Here is a 16,859-nt window from a genome sequence, read left to right as displayed (position 1 = left end):
TAAATCAATGTTATTGCATGGATATCCAACTCAAAAGTGGTCCGGCTAACTACTTCATATTTAATTTTCTGGGCTTTGTTGTGAACTATTGATGTGATAGAAAATCCACCAAATTTCCGCATTTCTGCATTAAAATCGGCAATTTTAACACTGATTTCTATCAGGATCACTCTTTTCCTGACCCTCAAAGCAATGCTGATGATTATGACGTCATTCAAAAACCTCATTACTGGGAGTATTGAAAGTGTGGCAAAACATTATAAAGGCATAAATATTATACATATACTGACAGCGTTGAAGAAATGGCAAACCATTATAAAGGCATATACGCATCTTAAACGCATTGCTAGGGAACCACGGTAACCAAAGTAAGCATTCGGAAAATGATTGTTTAGGCCCAAAAACCATTGTTGCCTGACAATTTTTTGTCCATTTGGTGCATTTGCCCTGCTCTGATGAAATTTTAAAGTAACTTATCGTTCAAGTCGGGTCCCATTTGGTATATATGCAAAATTTGGTGACGATCGCTCTAAAATTGTAGATTTGTATAGAAAACATACACACAAACAGAAAATCAATTTTATATACATATAAAATGTAAGTAGCCATGTTTAACACGTGGTGAACGGATGTGGATGGACTTTCTCCAACTCGCACTGGCCAGCATGGAAGATTATGGCCAAAACCCTCTAAAAAAAATAAAAGAAAGAACTTTGTCTATAAACTAAGGCCCTCAGTCCCCAACAGTCTGAGTGTCCTTGGTTATAGCAGTGACCATCAAGACATGAAGACAGGGTGCTAAGAATCTCTGGGTTCGACCAGGTTTCCATAAGATTATGACCTTGGCTACATATAACGGACGATCTCTTTCTACAGAAAATCATTTGTAGGCAGAGCCGGGCTTAGGAATTTTTGGCTCGGTGCGAAAATTAATTTTGCGGCCCCCCAAAAATGTCATAACTAACCACTCCTTGACTTACAAACTTTGCAAGTCACGAACAGAAGTATTTTGGCCATAGTGGTGAATGTTTGATTGTTTGTGTCGATATTTGTCAAACCTCATTCAAACTTACCTAATAAGTCAGTGGTTCTCAAACTTTGGTCACCCGCGGCTCCCTTGCCATGATAACGTTTATCCGCGGCTCTCCAGAATAGTTTGGTAAGAAATGATAATCGTTTAAAATAGAACTTTTCTAAAGAACTGAACAAGCACTCATCAATGTCGCAGTTTTTTTCGACACACCCTTCCCTTTGAGAACCACAGTATTAGTCAGGTTCGAATTTTCCAGAATTTACAAATTGATTAGCATAACGATCTGCGAAATAGGAAATAAAATACTGCTAGAATCTTCTTGAATCACACTTCGTTGAATTCATACAATGCTATTACGTGGGAAGTAGTAATGCTACTAGTCCAGAGCTTGAAAAATCCCATGCTCACATTCGCCATGGCGACTAAAAAGTTGACACATTGGTGCTTAATTTTTTTTTTACTTACAATAACTGAAACAAAATCTGTAAACAGCATAAAGCAGAGAAGTAAAAAAAATAGACTATTTATTGAGGATTTTGTCAGGAGATAAAATCTTGGCACATCTAAACTTTTCCGATTTTTCTATCCCTGCACTAGTCACAGTCCAGTGATGGTAACCTTGTCAAGAAAAATTTCCCTTTTGACTAAATTTTTCCCACACATTCCGAAAATTGTCCTGCCATCTATCGGTGGAAATATGCATTCAAGTATTTTACACTAGAGAAAAAAGCATTGTTTTTCATTTATATATTTTTTTCAATAAAATTCTTTTGTTAGATAAACTCTCAAAATTTCCCACAGACGCCACAAAATTTCCCATGCGGACCAATTTTAGTCAATTTTTTAGACGAATATGGGAAATTTCCCACGAGTTACCATCACTGAGTCACACCAACAATGATTGCAGAAAAATACATATTCACAATACATTTTTCTGGTTGCAGAAAAATACATATTCACAAGTGGGAAGACAAATGCTTTTGCTTATGACATCTGATCTAACACACAACACTTGTATCTATTCCATTTAAAAATAATCTATGTATTTTGTAAACGTGTGAGTTTAAATTTAAAAATCAAAATATCCACAATAAGTTCATTATCCAAGAAATGAGTAATTTAATTCAGGTGTGATTGTAAAACAAATGACAAATTTAGTTTCATCTACATTTAATTTAAGTTTATTGTTTTTAAACCAGATATTTATTGAGCTAAGATCGTTCTGCATGTTATTCCTCAAGTTAACTGAAGAGCTTTCAGAGTAACAAAGAGTTAAATCGTCAACTTCATTGACACTTTAAAAAAGAATGCGATTTTGAGTGAAATATAAAAAAATGTTGTTAGAGAGAGAGAGAGAGCGGTTTCGAAATATCCTAAAAAATTTCATTATATAGAGGGATTTATCATAGTAAAGTATACAAGGCGCCACAACGAGATGCATGGTCAGACGAGGCAGACACTCATTTTGCAACCCCCTCTTGTAATGTTGAGTTGGAGGAGGTGTAAAGGTGCCGTATCTGCGCCCCTCAGCTACGGCGCTCTGACTCGCCTGCTCCCTCATAGTTTTTGCCCTGCATATCGCTATATGGAAAATAGTTTAATATTACACTATAAAAAATTCCAAACAAGATTCGAGAACATATCGTTTTGCAGGGGATTCATCATTATATCGAATATCGTTGTAGCAAGTTTTCACTGTATTTGTATTGAATGAGGAAGGTTTATTTTTTATTGTGTTGTTGCTTCGTGCTTAAACTTGGTAAGTAAGTAACGTGGTAGTAGAGAATTTCAAACGGCATCAGAACTTTTATTATCCGGGGTAATGATGAAGAAGAAGAACATGGATAAACGAAAGCCTCGGTTACACCACCAGGAATAACCAAACATAGACATGACAAACCCCACGTGCCAGGTCGTAATGACGAGTAGAAAATTGGTATATTGGCGCCTAAAAATTTTATACGCAATTGCTAAATTGGAGTTTAAGAGTGGTATAAAATTTTCTGATTTTATGACAGAGTGTGTCTCTCAACATGAGAAAGTGATATTAAATCCTGAAAAGTCGAGAAAACATTATTTCGAACCACTTTTCTTGAGCAAAAACCATGCTCGGATCTCAAGAAATTTGGCTGGTGTCTAAATTTCTTTCCGATTTGCCAAGCATTGGCCAAAAATAGCAGTAATCACAAAATAATTTGAATGAAATGTATATCAATATACACTGCTGGCCACCGTAAATGCAACACCCTGAAGGAAGCATGCAAATAATATGAAATTTACAACATGCATTAGCGGAGGTGAGATATGCAAATGATTAGAATTTCAGTGCAGACGCACATCACGCGTGCCTGTGGCGCCACTTCAAAGCGCTATTTAAGGCTTGGAGATTTCGACGATTTGAAGTACGGCAATTGTGTTTTTCTTGTGGTTTTTTCAAAAAAACGATCAATTATGCCTCGTAGAAAACAGCGATCATCTTTTTATCAAGTATCCGAGTTCGACAGAGGAAGGATAGTGGCCTACCGAGATTGTGGATTATCTTTCAGGGAAATCGGTAGTCGTGTTGGACGAAACCAAACAACTGTAATGCGGATATGTGATCGTTGGATGCAGGAGGGTACGACAGACCGACGTGTTCGATCGCATCCACCTCAGTGCACCACTTCACGTGATGACAGGCGTATGGCAGTGACGGATCGCTCAGCCACATCACGAACCATAGCACAGCACATTCAGTCTGTACCGCATCATCCAGTGTCTGCGCGTACCATTCGACACCGTTTACAGCAGAATGGTCTGTCCGCAAGACGTCCATTGCTTCGTCTACCCTTGACGCAGAACCACAGACGTCTCCGCCGCCAATGGTGCGATGAAAGAAGGATGTGGACGGCACAATGGAATGAAATTGTCTTTACTGACGAGTCACGCTTCTGTCTGCAACACCACGATGGTCGGATTCGAGTCTGGAGACGCCGTGGAGAGAGGATGCTGAACAGCCGCGTTATGCACCGCCACACTGGTCCTGCACCGGGTATTATGGTATGGGGCGGTATTGGATATCACTCTCGCACTCCTCTAGTACGCATTGCCGGTACTTTAAAAAGCCAGCGCTACATCTCCGAGGTGTTGGAGCCAGTTGTCCTTCCTTACCTTCAGGGCTTGCCCACAGCCATATTTCAACAGGATAATGCGCGACCACACGTGGCACGCATTGTCCAAAGGTTCTTCGTCAATCGCCAGATTGAATTGCTTCCCTGGCCAGCTCGCTCTCCGGATCTTTCGCCGATAGAAAACATGTAGTCCATGGTTGCTCAACGATTGACCCAGATTACATCCCCAGCTGCCACACCAGATCAACTTTGGCAACGCGTGGAAGCTGCTTGGTCTGCTGTACCACAAGAACACATCCAAAGTCTCTTTGAATCAATGCCGAGGCGTGTGGCAGCGGTGATCTCCAACAATGGCAGCTACTCTGGCTACTGATTTTGGCAGGAACCACACTTCACAGAAGTCTATAAATTTAATCATTTGATGCTTGGTCAACATGTTATCTACAAAATAAATATTGTTGCGATATCTCTTGTCTTTCTTGGTGTTGCAATTTGGGTGGCCAGCAGTGTATTTTGCCAGTTTAAAATAAATATTCATTGTATTCTAATGTTGTATGTATATTCATGTCAAACAATCCCATTTAAATGAAAGCAAAAGTACACAAAAACAACTTTTTATGCATTATATAGTTTTGTACCAGGCCTGATTTCTGCATCGAATATGGCATTTGCTGGAGCCTTCATAATTTTCTATCTTAAATTTAGATAGCATTTACTTTATTCCCTTAGAAGCCAAATACTTTTGACCTATTTGGGCGGGGCTCTAAATGCTCACTTTTCCCAAGGCCCTACAAGTCAAAGGTCCTGGCTGCCAGTAAAGCAATAAAATTTGGGTTTCATAGATGTTGCCCTTAGAATAATTTATTTTTCTGATATCTTCGGTTTCTCTCTATTAGAGACCACTTTTGACGTAAAAATAGTTATATTATAATAGTGTAAATATAAATCATAACTTCAATAATAATGCTGCTTTTGATTACCAAATAAAATATTACTCTCAACATCATGTTATCTGAGCAATAATTTCATGCTTGGCTATCCGTAGTTTTGGAATTTTTGTAACTCTGTTGATCCGCATTCCAGAAAATCCACCTACCAGATAATCGAGATTCTACTTATCTAAATTCTGATATCTGTCCTTGTTTCCATCGATGATAGTTGTAAAAGCTTTAGGCCTCGAGAATATCCGAGTAAACGTTTTATGCATTTGCAAAATGCCCCAAAATTAAAGGAACTCCTTTAGAACAGTGGTTCTCAACCTTTGGAAGCCCGCAGCCCGGTTTCATTCATTTTTATAAGTGGAAGGCCCGGTCAAACACATGATTAACGGAACATGAATGGGGGAAAAGGAAACAGCAGATCAGTCGCTGCCCGGTATGAATGATGTCACGGCCCAGCACCAGGCTGGGGCCTGGCGGTTGAGAAACACTGCTTTAGAGCAGCGGTTCTCAACCTTTGAAAGCCCACGGCCCAGTCAATTTAATTTTCCAAGTAGAAGGCTCAGTCATACACACAACTAATGGAGAGTAAATGGAAAAACTTGAATGGCAAAATCACTCACGGCTCAGTATTAATAATGTCTGTGCCTGGTACTGGGCTGCAGCCCTTCATTTGAGAAACACTGCTATAGAGTAGCAACTGAGATAGCACTTACCCAAATTAAGTCATGGACGGCAAATCTCTATATTGGTGATCTTCTTCCAGTTGAGTTTGTTGAAGTACAAGGAGAAAGGATGAGATACGATTATCGTTGACTACACAAATTGGTATAAGAATACTCAACGATGTCTTCGATAAAATGAAATGACTGTATGTGAACGTTTCTTTCTCCTCTAATCCATATACCATTTACAGAAAAATTTCTCACATCTTCGTGTACAACAATTTATCAGCTCCAACCTTTTGTTTATTACTTAGAGGAGGTTTTCGGCTCACACAGGTCCAGTGAACTATCCTTCTGTGAACCTTTCGGCCAGCTAGACGATTTATTCTGTGTTTGATGTTTGTGTTCTGATGCTAGTCTGTCTAGACACCATAAAAATGTAACATTGTGCTGGTGTTACCTGAAGGAGTGACATACTCATACATTGGCATATGCTTCTAACCCCCCAAGCTGAGATTATAGTATTATTTTACAGGAAAAAACGTAACCCCCCCCTTCCCCCCTGAGAGGGGAAAAAAATTGAAACACTCCCATTGAGAAAATTCTGCGTACGCCTATGTACTCATATATATATATATATATGAAAGGATGAGGATGATTCAAATTCAGATGGTGGTGATGACAGTTTCGAAAATGTTCTCACGCCTCCCTAGAGCAGCAGTTCTCAACTGGTGCTCTGTGTGAACTCCCCAGGGGCTCCGAGAAAAATATGCAAAAACAGTAAATTTGGAAAAAATAATTATAAGTATTTTTGAATAGTATCAAAAGTATATAGTATCAATAGTATCATAGTAATCAGTAACTTTGATGAATCAATGACCAATAGGCCTATGGGGCTCCTCCATAGAAATTATATACCAGAAAGGGCTCTGCGAGTCCAAAATGGTTGAGAACCGCTACCCTAGAGCCTTCCAGGGAGGCGTGCCATACCTATAATTACTACTGCCCAGAAAAACATCTGGTTACCCATCCCCCCCTTTTTTTGCGTGTTTATGTTCTTCAATACAAATTAGCAAGCTTTGACTAACTTTTTCCCCAAATTTGCCTACTGATGTATATTTCGCTCCGCTGCAGTCATATTCTAGTGATGTCCAAGAATGATGGGGGTTGGCTATAGCGTAGTTTTTTTAAATTCCCTTTCGACGCATATTGTCTGGCCTGCAAACAGAGTGAGAGAGGGAGTAGGCAATATATATGTCCACTATATATGTTCCTTTGCCGCCAATGGAACTACACTGACGTAACAACACTCAGTAAGTAAAAAAAAACTTTGGTGTCTTTTTGTGGTGCCGCTTTTCTCTTGATGCCCTCTAAGCATCCGCTTATTTTGTTGAATAGAATGGGGATACCACCCTGCCTACACATTTCCATTTAAAAAATCATGCTCCTGAGAAAAAGACCCTACTTTTTGCCTTAAGCTCTCATTTCCTGAACAATATGGGATCGGAAATCAGATTTTTTTTTTCAACAAAAATTAGTATTTTACAAAATGTAAAACAAATTACTATTTATTTACCTGAGGCAAAAAACGATTTCATTTTTTTTGCGGCCCGGTGCGACCGCACCTTTCGCTCCGCCCTAAGTCCGGCCATTTTTGCAGGAGTTGGCAGAAGAACTGGAAAGAATAAATTGGGATATCTTACACACCTATGAAATAAGAAGAAAGGGCGAGGAGAAAATCGAACTTGCCAATGGACATGCATTTTACTACAGAGGAACAGATAATAGAAGAACTAGTGGAGTAGAATTTCTCATTCATAAAAAGTGGAAAAATCACATCGTTGAGTTAGATAGTACATCTGATAGAGTTGGTTATGCAAATATCAAGGAGATATCCGATACAGATTATACAACTCTATGCACCAACAACAAGCTATTCTGAGGAAAAAGTAGAAGACTTTTATGAGAATTAGACAAGATGAATAGTAAAAGAAACCAACATATCAAAATAATGGTGACTTCAATGCTAGAATTGGAGAGAGAAGAAATGTTGAAAGCTCAGTTAAAAGTCATGGTTATGGTGTATGAAACAAGAGACGAAACAGACTCATGGAATTTGCAAAGAGCGAACAGTTATGCATCATGAATTCGTTTTTTAAGAAGAAACCTCAAAGAAAGTGAACCTGGAGAAGCCCAACTGGAACAAGCGAGATTGACTAGATCCTATATCTAATAAGAAGCATATGATCCAAGACTGCAGTGTTCTCAACAAATTCAATACAGGAAGCGATCATTGACTTGTGAGATGTAAAATAATGCTTAACACTAGAACGGAAAGAGCGAAACTTATCAAAAATACAAAAACTGTCATAGATATGGCAAAGGTTCAAGAACATTCATATAAATTCCAGTTAGAGCTGAAGAACCAATTTGATTTGCTATATAATGCCACTGAAGATGGAAAAGATGTCACCACCACGAACAGAACTTTAACCACTACCCTAAAAGAAGTAGCAAAATAAGTCGCTGGAGAAAAAGAAGTCAAATCGATGAACAAAATAACAGAAGAAAGAAAAAAACTGATGAAAGACTGGAGAGAATTCCAGATTAAGAAGAATGACCCTAAATCAAAAGTGGAATATGCAGAACTTTGTAAGACAGTATGAAAGTGAATTACAGAAGATGTTAGAAAATTTAATTGCAATATTGTAGAGAAAGCATTGGAAGAAAATAGGAGCTTAAAATTAGCAAAACGAAAACTATGTGTTGGGAGGAAGGAAGTATTTGCACTAGAAAGGTAAGATGGAACCATCACAAAAGATGGAAATGAAATTATTAGTATTGTTGAGGAATTTTATAATTCTCTATACAAACATGAAGAATAGGATTGAAACAGAAGAAAGGGAGCAGGAAGAGAAGGAAATGGAGCAAAATTTGTGCAAGTAGCACCTGTGCTGAAAGAAGTCTACAAGGCTAAAGATGTATGTAAAAAGGGAAATGCCTAGGTGAAGATGGGATTTCAATAGACATTATTAAAGAAGGAGGAGAAGAATTTGCCAGTATGCTAGCTGCTTTGTTTACAAATTGTCTCGCAAAATTGGATGTGACTGAAGATTGGAATAATGCAATGATGGTGGTTCTTTACAAGAAAAGGCGGAAAAGAGGATATCAAGAATTATCGACCAATCAGTCTCTTATCAGTAATTTATAAAATCTTCGCAAAAGTGCTGACATACAGGCTTGAATCCATATTTGACGAAGCCTAACCAAAAGAACAAGCAGGCTTTCGAAGTGGATTTAGTACAATGGATCACATCCAAACAATCCGGGAACTCATAGAGAGACACAAGGAGTACAAATTACCATTGTGTATGGCTTTCATTGATTTTGAGAAAGCGTTTGACTCTGTCTTCACATCTGCTGCTGTTAAAGCTCTAGATGTATGTAATTGGGGTAGAGAAGACTTATATCTCAATATCATCAAGAAAATATATGACAAAGCAACTGCAACGATTAATTTGGATAAAAGGAAAGCAAAAATTGAACTTGTAAAGATAGTCAGACAGGGTGATACTATCTCACCAAAACTCTTTACCGCTGTTTTAGAAGAAACATTCAGAAAACTGGATTGGGATGAAAAAGGAATTAAATTAAATAGAGAATTTCTCAACCATTTGCGTGTTGTTATCTTGTTATCAGCATGAACGCCAGGGTCTCTGCCACCTGACTTATCCCGTTGCCGAGATCTCTTCCAGCCCAGCTTCGTGGCAGAGTCTGAAACAAAGTGAGTGCACCTAACAGTCCAAGTGTGTAGCTAGTGTTGTGTATGATATTTCAGTGCTGCCATCTATACTTCAAATTGTGAGTGAAGTGTAATGATTGAATATTTGTAACGTTGTAGGCCTGTTGCTCTCTGTGGCGAGACTTTTTAACGGGGAGATCGGCTCGCATTCGCGCCTTGAAGTTGGGAACCACAGAAAACCAACTTCAGCCGACCACCACTGTGGGGTTCGAACCCGGATCCTCGCATCGCGTGTCCGTCACTATAACCACTCGACCACCACAGCGGCTCTTGTTATCAGCAGTAACCCAGACGAACTAGAAGAAATGATACAAGAACTGTTGAAGGCAAGTATTCAGGTTGTTTGAAAATGGATCTGCAAATGACTAAAGTTATGTTCAACTCGCGTTGAAGAGGACAATCTTACTCAACAACACAGAGATAGAAGAAGTAGAAAGCTATGTATACCTGGGACAAGAAATTACCATGGACAACGGAATCATTAATGAAATAAACAGAAGGATCAGGATTGGATGGAGCACTTTTGGCAAAAACGGTGTAATTCTGAATAGTCATATGCCATTATGCCTGAAAAGAAAAGTTTTTAACCAGTGTGTGCTACCATCACTTACTTATGGAGCTGAAACATGGACACTCACAAGCAAGATGATACAAAGGCTACAGACAACATAAAAGAGCATGGAAAGATGTATGCTAGGCATCAAAAGGATAGACACAAAATGAATCACTTGGATAAGAAGCCACACGGAGGTATATGATATTATGGAAAGAATTAAACGTTTAAAATGGCAATGGGTTGGGCATATTGCGAGAAGACAGGACAAATGATGGACCACAAGTATTCTGGATTGGTACCCCCGTATTGTTAAACGTCAGAGAAAGCATCCCAATGCAAGATAGAACAATATCAGAAGAGTGGCTGGAGTCAACTGGGAGGCTAAAGCATCAGACAGAGCAAAATGGAAAAATTTAGAGGAGTCTTTCATCCAGCAGTGGATTGAAAGTGGTTGTTGTTGATGAGGATACAGTAGAGTTGCTTATCCAACATGTATCAGATAATGGTGTTAAGAAAAAGCCTATTAAATGTCAAACTATGTTATAATTTTACACATTATGAACCTAATAATCATGTTTTACAACAAAACCACGGAAAAAATAAACGTAGCTACAAAATATTCTGAAATTAAATACAGTACTTAAAAAGTTCAGTCCTGTGATGATTTAAAGAAATTATTTTGATCGTCGTCTGCTTTCCCGATGAGTGTTGTTTCTTCACTGCCAACTCTTGCGATCTTTGCAGCATCATCATGCTGATTCCTGTAGCTTCTTGTTGCTCAATGTATTTAATTGCAGTTTCTAGAACCGTTGTTATGTGAAATACTGAGAGAGAGGCTGAACAGTTGGTACTTGATCTTCGATTCTGTTGACAAGAGCGACAATTTCTTTATCAGTTATTTCATGCTGATCATCATCCTTCATCCAACTTTCGATTTCTTGCTCACAACTTGTAGTTTTTGTTACCGTTATGATGCTTTTTTTTTTCAGTGGGACGTCGGATAAGTGAAGATTGGATGAAAGAGACTCTACTGTGTATATATATACACAGTGATATCTTGAGTTGCAAATGGCTTGACTTAAAATAAAAAATATATACTTGTTGAAAATGCTTCAACTTGTGAGCTACTTACAAGCTAAAAATGCACGAAGAAAAGTCTCATTTCACGGAAGGAAGATTGGGTATTTTGAATGAGGCAAAGTCGACAGTGATTGCGATACTGTATTTGTCTAGTAAGGAAAATCACTCTAATCTTGTACAGAACACTGTGCTGTACCATGATAATTGATTTTTATTCAAGTATCAATACTGTAGAGGTTTATAGAATAATTTAAAGCAATTTCAATTATTTTTAAAGAGGGAAAGAGATAAGACTTAAGACTGTTTTGAAATACAAGTTTTTTTCAGGGTATGATTAAGATGTAATTGAACTTGTAACTTGAGGTACCACTGTTTACACAAAATTGAACTCACCTTGATATTCAGATTCAGTTACTGGTCTTATGAATGTTTATACTAAATGTGAAAAACTGGATACCAAGCAGAGATGAAAATGAAGTTTGGAAAGAAAATTCACATGCAGGGCATGGAAATTTTCTTTCAGTATTTCATTTCTGCTTGGTATCCAGTCTCTCTTACTTTGTAATTAAAATATTAACGCATACAAAATGCGTTTTTACATTAAAGAAATTAATAGTCAATACTTTTCAAACATGTTTGTTACCTGTTGACTTTATCATTGTCTGCTTAATATATCATCAATACAGAGTCTTTATTAGATACTGTGTAATTGTCTATTTAGACTAGATATTTTTCTATATTGTCTATTCAGAAACATTTTTCAGTGAAAATGCAGTCCCTGTTCCTAAATATTTGAAAGCTTTAACAAGCTACTGGACTAAAAATTGTTCTATTCCTTGTAATAAGAACTTCTCAAATCCAATCACTTTGCAGAATTTTTTTTCAAGCCAACGAACATTGAAGTTGCTCATCTTTAAAATTATTAGCATTTGTTTTTTTTCCGATCCCATTGCAATGATAATGATGTATTACATTATTTGTTTTACATGGCATAAATGTCTTTGTTCCGACGGATTTTTTCCTGGAATTTAAATATTGTCTTTTATACATATAATGCAGTGAAAATCCTATATAACAATACTCTTTAGTCTGATATTACACTATACAAGTTGGATGAATGACCTTTTACAATAATTGAAAGAGAAAAAAAAACCAAAAGGCCCCCCCCCCCCCCCCATTGGTTACATTCGAGCTAATGTTGCCAATACACTTATTGGTTGCATTTTTCAAGTTTTATGAAAGAGCTTTTACAAAACGTTTATAGTGTAATCCCGGCCTTATACTGATATTAATCTCTTGTTCTGATGCACTTTTCATAGTGTTAATATACTTCATTTGTAACAAGAACTCTTTTACAATAATAATTTTGCTGACCCATGAGTATAGTTAAGGCAGGCGTTTCCTCTCTGCCACACACTGTGTGTGCATATATATATGTGTGTCTGTGTGTTGGAAAGTTTGGAGAATTTTTGAAGGACACAATTTTTTGAACACACACACACACAAAATGTAACATATGTAAAATATTGAAGGAGTGTGAAAGATAGAAAATATTGAAAGTGCGTGCGTGTGTGTGTGTGTCATGATCAGCTGTCTTTATTAATGTTTGCCTATGTAGTAGCATGAAGTAGTTCTTTGTTAGACTATTATGCGAAGCTGTGGATACCTATTGGAGCCCATTGGAGCAGTGTTTCTCAACCTATGGTCTGCGGACCAGAGGTGGCTTGTTATGATGGTACAAGTAGTCGCAAGCAGACATGATAATGTAATGAGTAACTTGGTAATGAATGGAAAATTATCCAATTATGAAACTGATAATATGCAATAATCCGAATCCTGCTATAACGAACTCCAACAGACTGGAAAAACACTTCACTATAACGAAATTTTGTTATAAAGGAATTCCAGGATTTTGCATCGTTTCTGTGTAAACTTATCTGGGGGATTAGAAAAAGTGTTCGTTAAAATGATCTTTTATGAAATCCTGTTAACAAAATTTGTTTAACTTTTTTTAAATGAAGAGGGAGTCATGAAATGTTACCAAATAATACAAATGTAGTAGATTGCAATTATGATTCTGCCAAAAACAAATTGTATTGTTTTTTCAGGTTATTTGGGGGTGTATGTTTACCATTTTGTTTATTAATTTTTCTGTTGCTTCATTTGAGGGTTCAAAAACTCATTTTGTGTCAATGTTTTGGGTAGTCATTAAAAACTTCTATCTGCATAAACAAAAATTGTATTTACTACTTCATGGTCTTGTATTATTCATTGTACAGTAACTAACATGAAAAACTTATCATTCAAACTTATGGTGCACATTTTGTGTATGGGGGAAACAACAGTTTGCATAACAAAGCAGTTGGATAGATAGGCCTACTTTAGGTTTTGTGATTCTGATGCTACTGAATAGCATTCAGTTGTCGTCTGTACTTTTAGGATGCGCAGAGACATAAACAATGCTTACGAAGCTCTGCAGAGAGCTTTTAATGAAAGTGCTTCATTTGTCAAAAACAATGAACTGGTATGGAATAGTGAATTGTAAACAAATCCCTTTAAAAAAGAATGGGCAGTGCAGTGAAACCATCTGGTTCACCTTGGCTTATTTACATTGCACTTTGTAATTTACACATTTTGCACTGTGCTTTTGGAAGTGGTCTCGAAGGAGGATCATTCTTAAAAAGACATGCATGTGTTTGTAATTTGCTGTACCTGGACGAAGATAGTTGACAGACTGGACTTTCGAAGACCCCTAAAAAAGAATGTAATATATTGTGAGGAGAGAAGAAAACAATTAGCTGTGGTTGCTAGTATGCTGTGTTTGCTCAGAATTATTATTACCAAGTCATTTGTCATTTTGCTTTGGCTTCACTCAATGTTATAGGATACTGAAATAGTGTTATAAAAAAATTCCTCCCTCCATCCTGCTTTTTCTAATTTTTTTAGTGGGAGCCTTGGTCTAACTAGACCTTCATACTTTGGATGACCCTATTTCACCAAGAAAAATACCATAAATTGCTATCTTATATACAGGATATTGCTAATTGTTTCAAAAGCATGTAATTTTCAATAAAATTGCCAGTTGGTTAAATTACTGAAATTAAGGGCTATTGCAAATCACAGTAAAGAAAAAATTTATCTTACGAAAAAAATGTGAAAACCTGGTGATCACATTTTATTGAAGAAAAATATGGATTTTGAATGCGACAAAATAAAGGTCATTGCCAATTGTCACCAAAAGCTTTTTCATAACCCAGCAAAATCACGAATTATTGCTAAAATTGCCGAAAAAGTAGCCTCCTGGAAATCAGTGAGTTGCGGTTTAAATGTAGCTTCCTGGGAAATAAAAATTGAATCTGACAAACATGGGAGATGAATATTCAATGAAATATAGTCCTCCTACCACGAGATGAGATTTGGCTACGGCACGTCATGTCACGTAAAACGATTCTATTTTATCCTAGAAGGACATGCCAATCGTGAAAGCTCAGTCACTGATGAACTTTTCTCGATGTGCAATCGTTTTACCAAAAAAAAATTGAATAAAATCATCCGACGTGATGTGACATGACGCAGCGAAAATTCATCTTGTGGTCGGAGGACTATAGTCATAATTATCATAACATAGTTGAAAAATTATAGTTATGAAAGTTATCTACATGTGGAATTTTAGAGTAGATAACCATTTTAATCTTGATTAAAATGGGCTGTATTTGAAAAATAGGACAATTGTACAAAGTTGGCCCTCTAAAAATTAAAGGAATGTCCTGCGTAAAATAAGGGTCTTATAGTCACACTACTCAGTGGTCTATCAAAATTGCTTTAGAAATTTCACTGGTCTTTGGGTGCAAAAAGGTTGAGAAACACTGCATTAGGGCAATGGAGCTGTAATAAAAAAAGTTTGTGAATCACTGGAATATATATAAATCACAGATTTATACATCTTTGCAGGAAAAGTTTCGAAAGCAAGTGTCTGAACTTAGTGGCTGGATACTTAACTGATTTACATGCCCTGAATGTTATCGATCATCATGTGTTCTCCTTGCAAAAAGTGTTCCAGACTATTCAGCACCATCTGAAAAGATGCGGGCTATGAGATACTACTCATTTCTTTTAGCATTTTTATTTTTAACTTTTATTTAAAATGAAGACGTATTACGTGTTCTACATATGTTATATTATTGGTTTTATGTATATTTTATATATTAGTTCTGTTTTATTCACGGCATTGACAATAAATGAAGTTAGTTTGTCTTTGTTGTATCTGCAACAATCTGCATCATTCATTGCCTATCCAAGTTGCTTAAAGCTTCAGAGTTCCTAGAAATTGCAAAGTGTTCTTTGTCATTTCTTCACACAGGGCTGTCTCAACATCACTATTGGTTCCCGGGCGGAGTGTTGGTCTGACTAACTCAAATGAAAGTGTGTGCCTATCAATTTATACATATCTCAAAAGTCATAGTACCAAATTGCATTATCATCGGGCTTCCTATGGGCCAACCTTCGTTAAGACGGCCCTGTCTTCACATCATGAAGGCAGAGTTTGATCCTTGTGACTACACAGCAGTGGTTGGTTGAAATTGGTTTTATCTGGATTATTGAGGCACAAATACAAGCTGCCTCTCAGCGGGTGCTGCAGTTCAGGTTAATGGGACATTCTTCTACTGGGCCAAAAGATGTGCAGATGTTTCATGGTTTCGAAACCCACTCAGTTCATTGCAGAATCGTTCTTGACAAATCTTTCGATATGAGAGACTAATCGTTCCCATTATGAAATAATTGTGGCACGAGAATAAATTCCAGTAATCACAGTCCCCATTTCAAGCAATCAGTGCGCCATCCTAAAGACAAAAGCAAAATTGACTTTAAACTGTAGTTTCCCTGTCTAATTATCCCTTGTATGCATAAAATGACCTTATTTGTGCAATGTGACAAATGATCAAAACCGACACAATCCTTCCAAAAATTACATAGGGACTTGGAATATCTTTTTGAGCTAGTTAAATTTTACTTCCCTGCCAGCTTAACGACGGGCCGTTGACGCGGCCTGTCGTTAGTGCGCGCTGGCATCGTGTGTAGGCAAAACGATCAATTCCTTTAAAAATCGAAACCATACAATAAGTTTGAACCATGATGGCAGATAGTGCGTTCCCACAACCACTCAGGCACCTCCAAAACATTCCACTGAAAAACTTTTGGTAATGAATTGTAGAACTCGCGGGAAATTGTTGTGTTCGTGTGGTGGAATAGCATATAAAAGAACTACTCTTTTTATATGCTTCAAAGAAATAAGATCGGGTGCCTACCATCATAGAAAAGTCCTAAGATAGGGAAATGATCACCGATAACTACAATTAGCGCCAAGTATTCCGAAATCAGCCAGCAAGCATATAAAAACGTTATTGACATTCTTTGGATCCATAAAACTTATGAGTCTCTTCAGGATTATCTAGAAAAGTGTCTCTTTCGACAATCTAAGGTTCTTCTCACTCGAAGAAATTTAAACCGATCTAGAGTAGCCAAGAGACTGAACTACTCGAGTTTCACATTCTACCTCACATGGTGCTACTAAAAACAAGACAGGAAAAATTACCCAATTCGCCGTTACCTCATACGATCACAAGAATATTTGCCAATGCTACTTTGTGATAAGATAAATGAAGCATTTATTAGTT

The 16,859-nt window shown here is 37.2% G+C and overlaps 1 protein-coding gene across 1 annotated transcript in view; it reads left to right on the top strand.

The window, feature by feature from the left end:
• Positions 1 to 15,411, top strand: part of LOC149068750 (nuclear pore complex protein Nup155-like) — a 92,710-nt gene extending 77,299 nt beyond the window's left edge. The window contains exon 36 of the mRNA XM_089251217.1: positions 15,136 to 15,411. Within this exon, the coding sequence (XP_089107343.1) occupies positions 15,136 to 15,280 (145 nt within the window). The 3' untranslated portion in view covers positions 15,281 to 15,411. The remainder of the gene's footprint in view (positions 1 to 15,135) is intronic.
• The last annotated feature ends 1,448 nt before the right edge of the window (positions 15,412 to 16,859 follow it).

This window comes from Pholcus phalangioides, unplaced genomic scaffold (genome assembly GCF_987345545.1).
Source record: "Pholcus phalangioides strain wild (caught in Gottingen) unplaced genomic scaffold, Ppha-v1.0 ptg000024l_1, whole genome shotgun sequence".
Taxonomy (NCBI): Eukaryota; Metazoa; Arthropoda; class Arachnida; order Araneae; family Pholcidae; genus Pholcus; species Pholcus phalangioides.
This window is presented reverse-complemented; position numbering and strand designations above follow the sequence as displayed.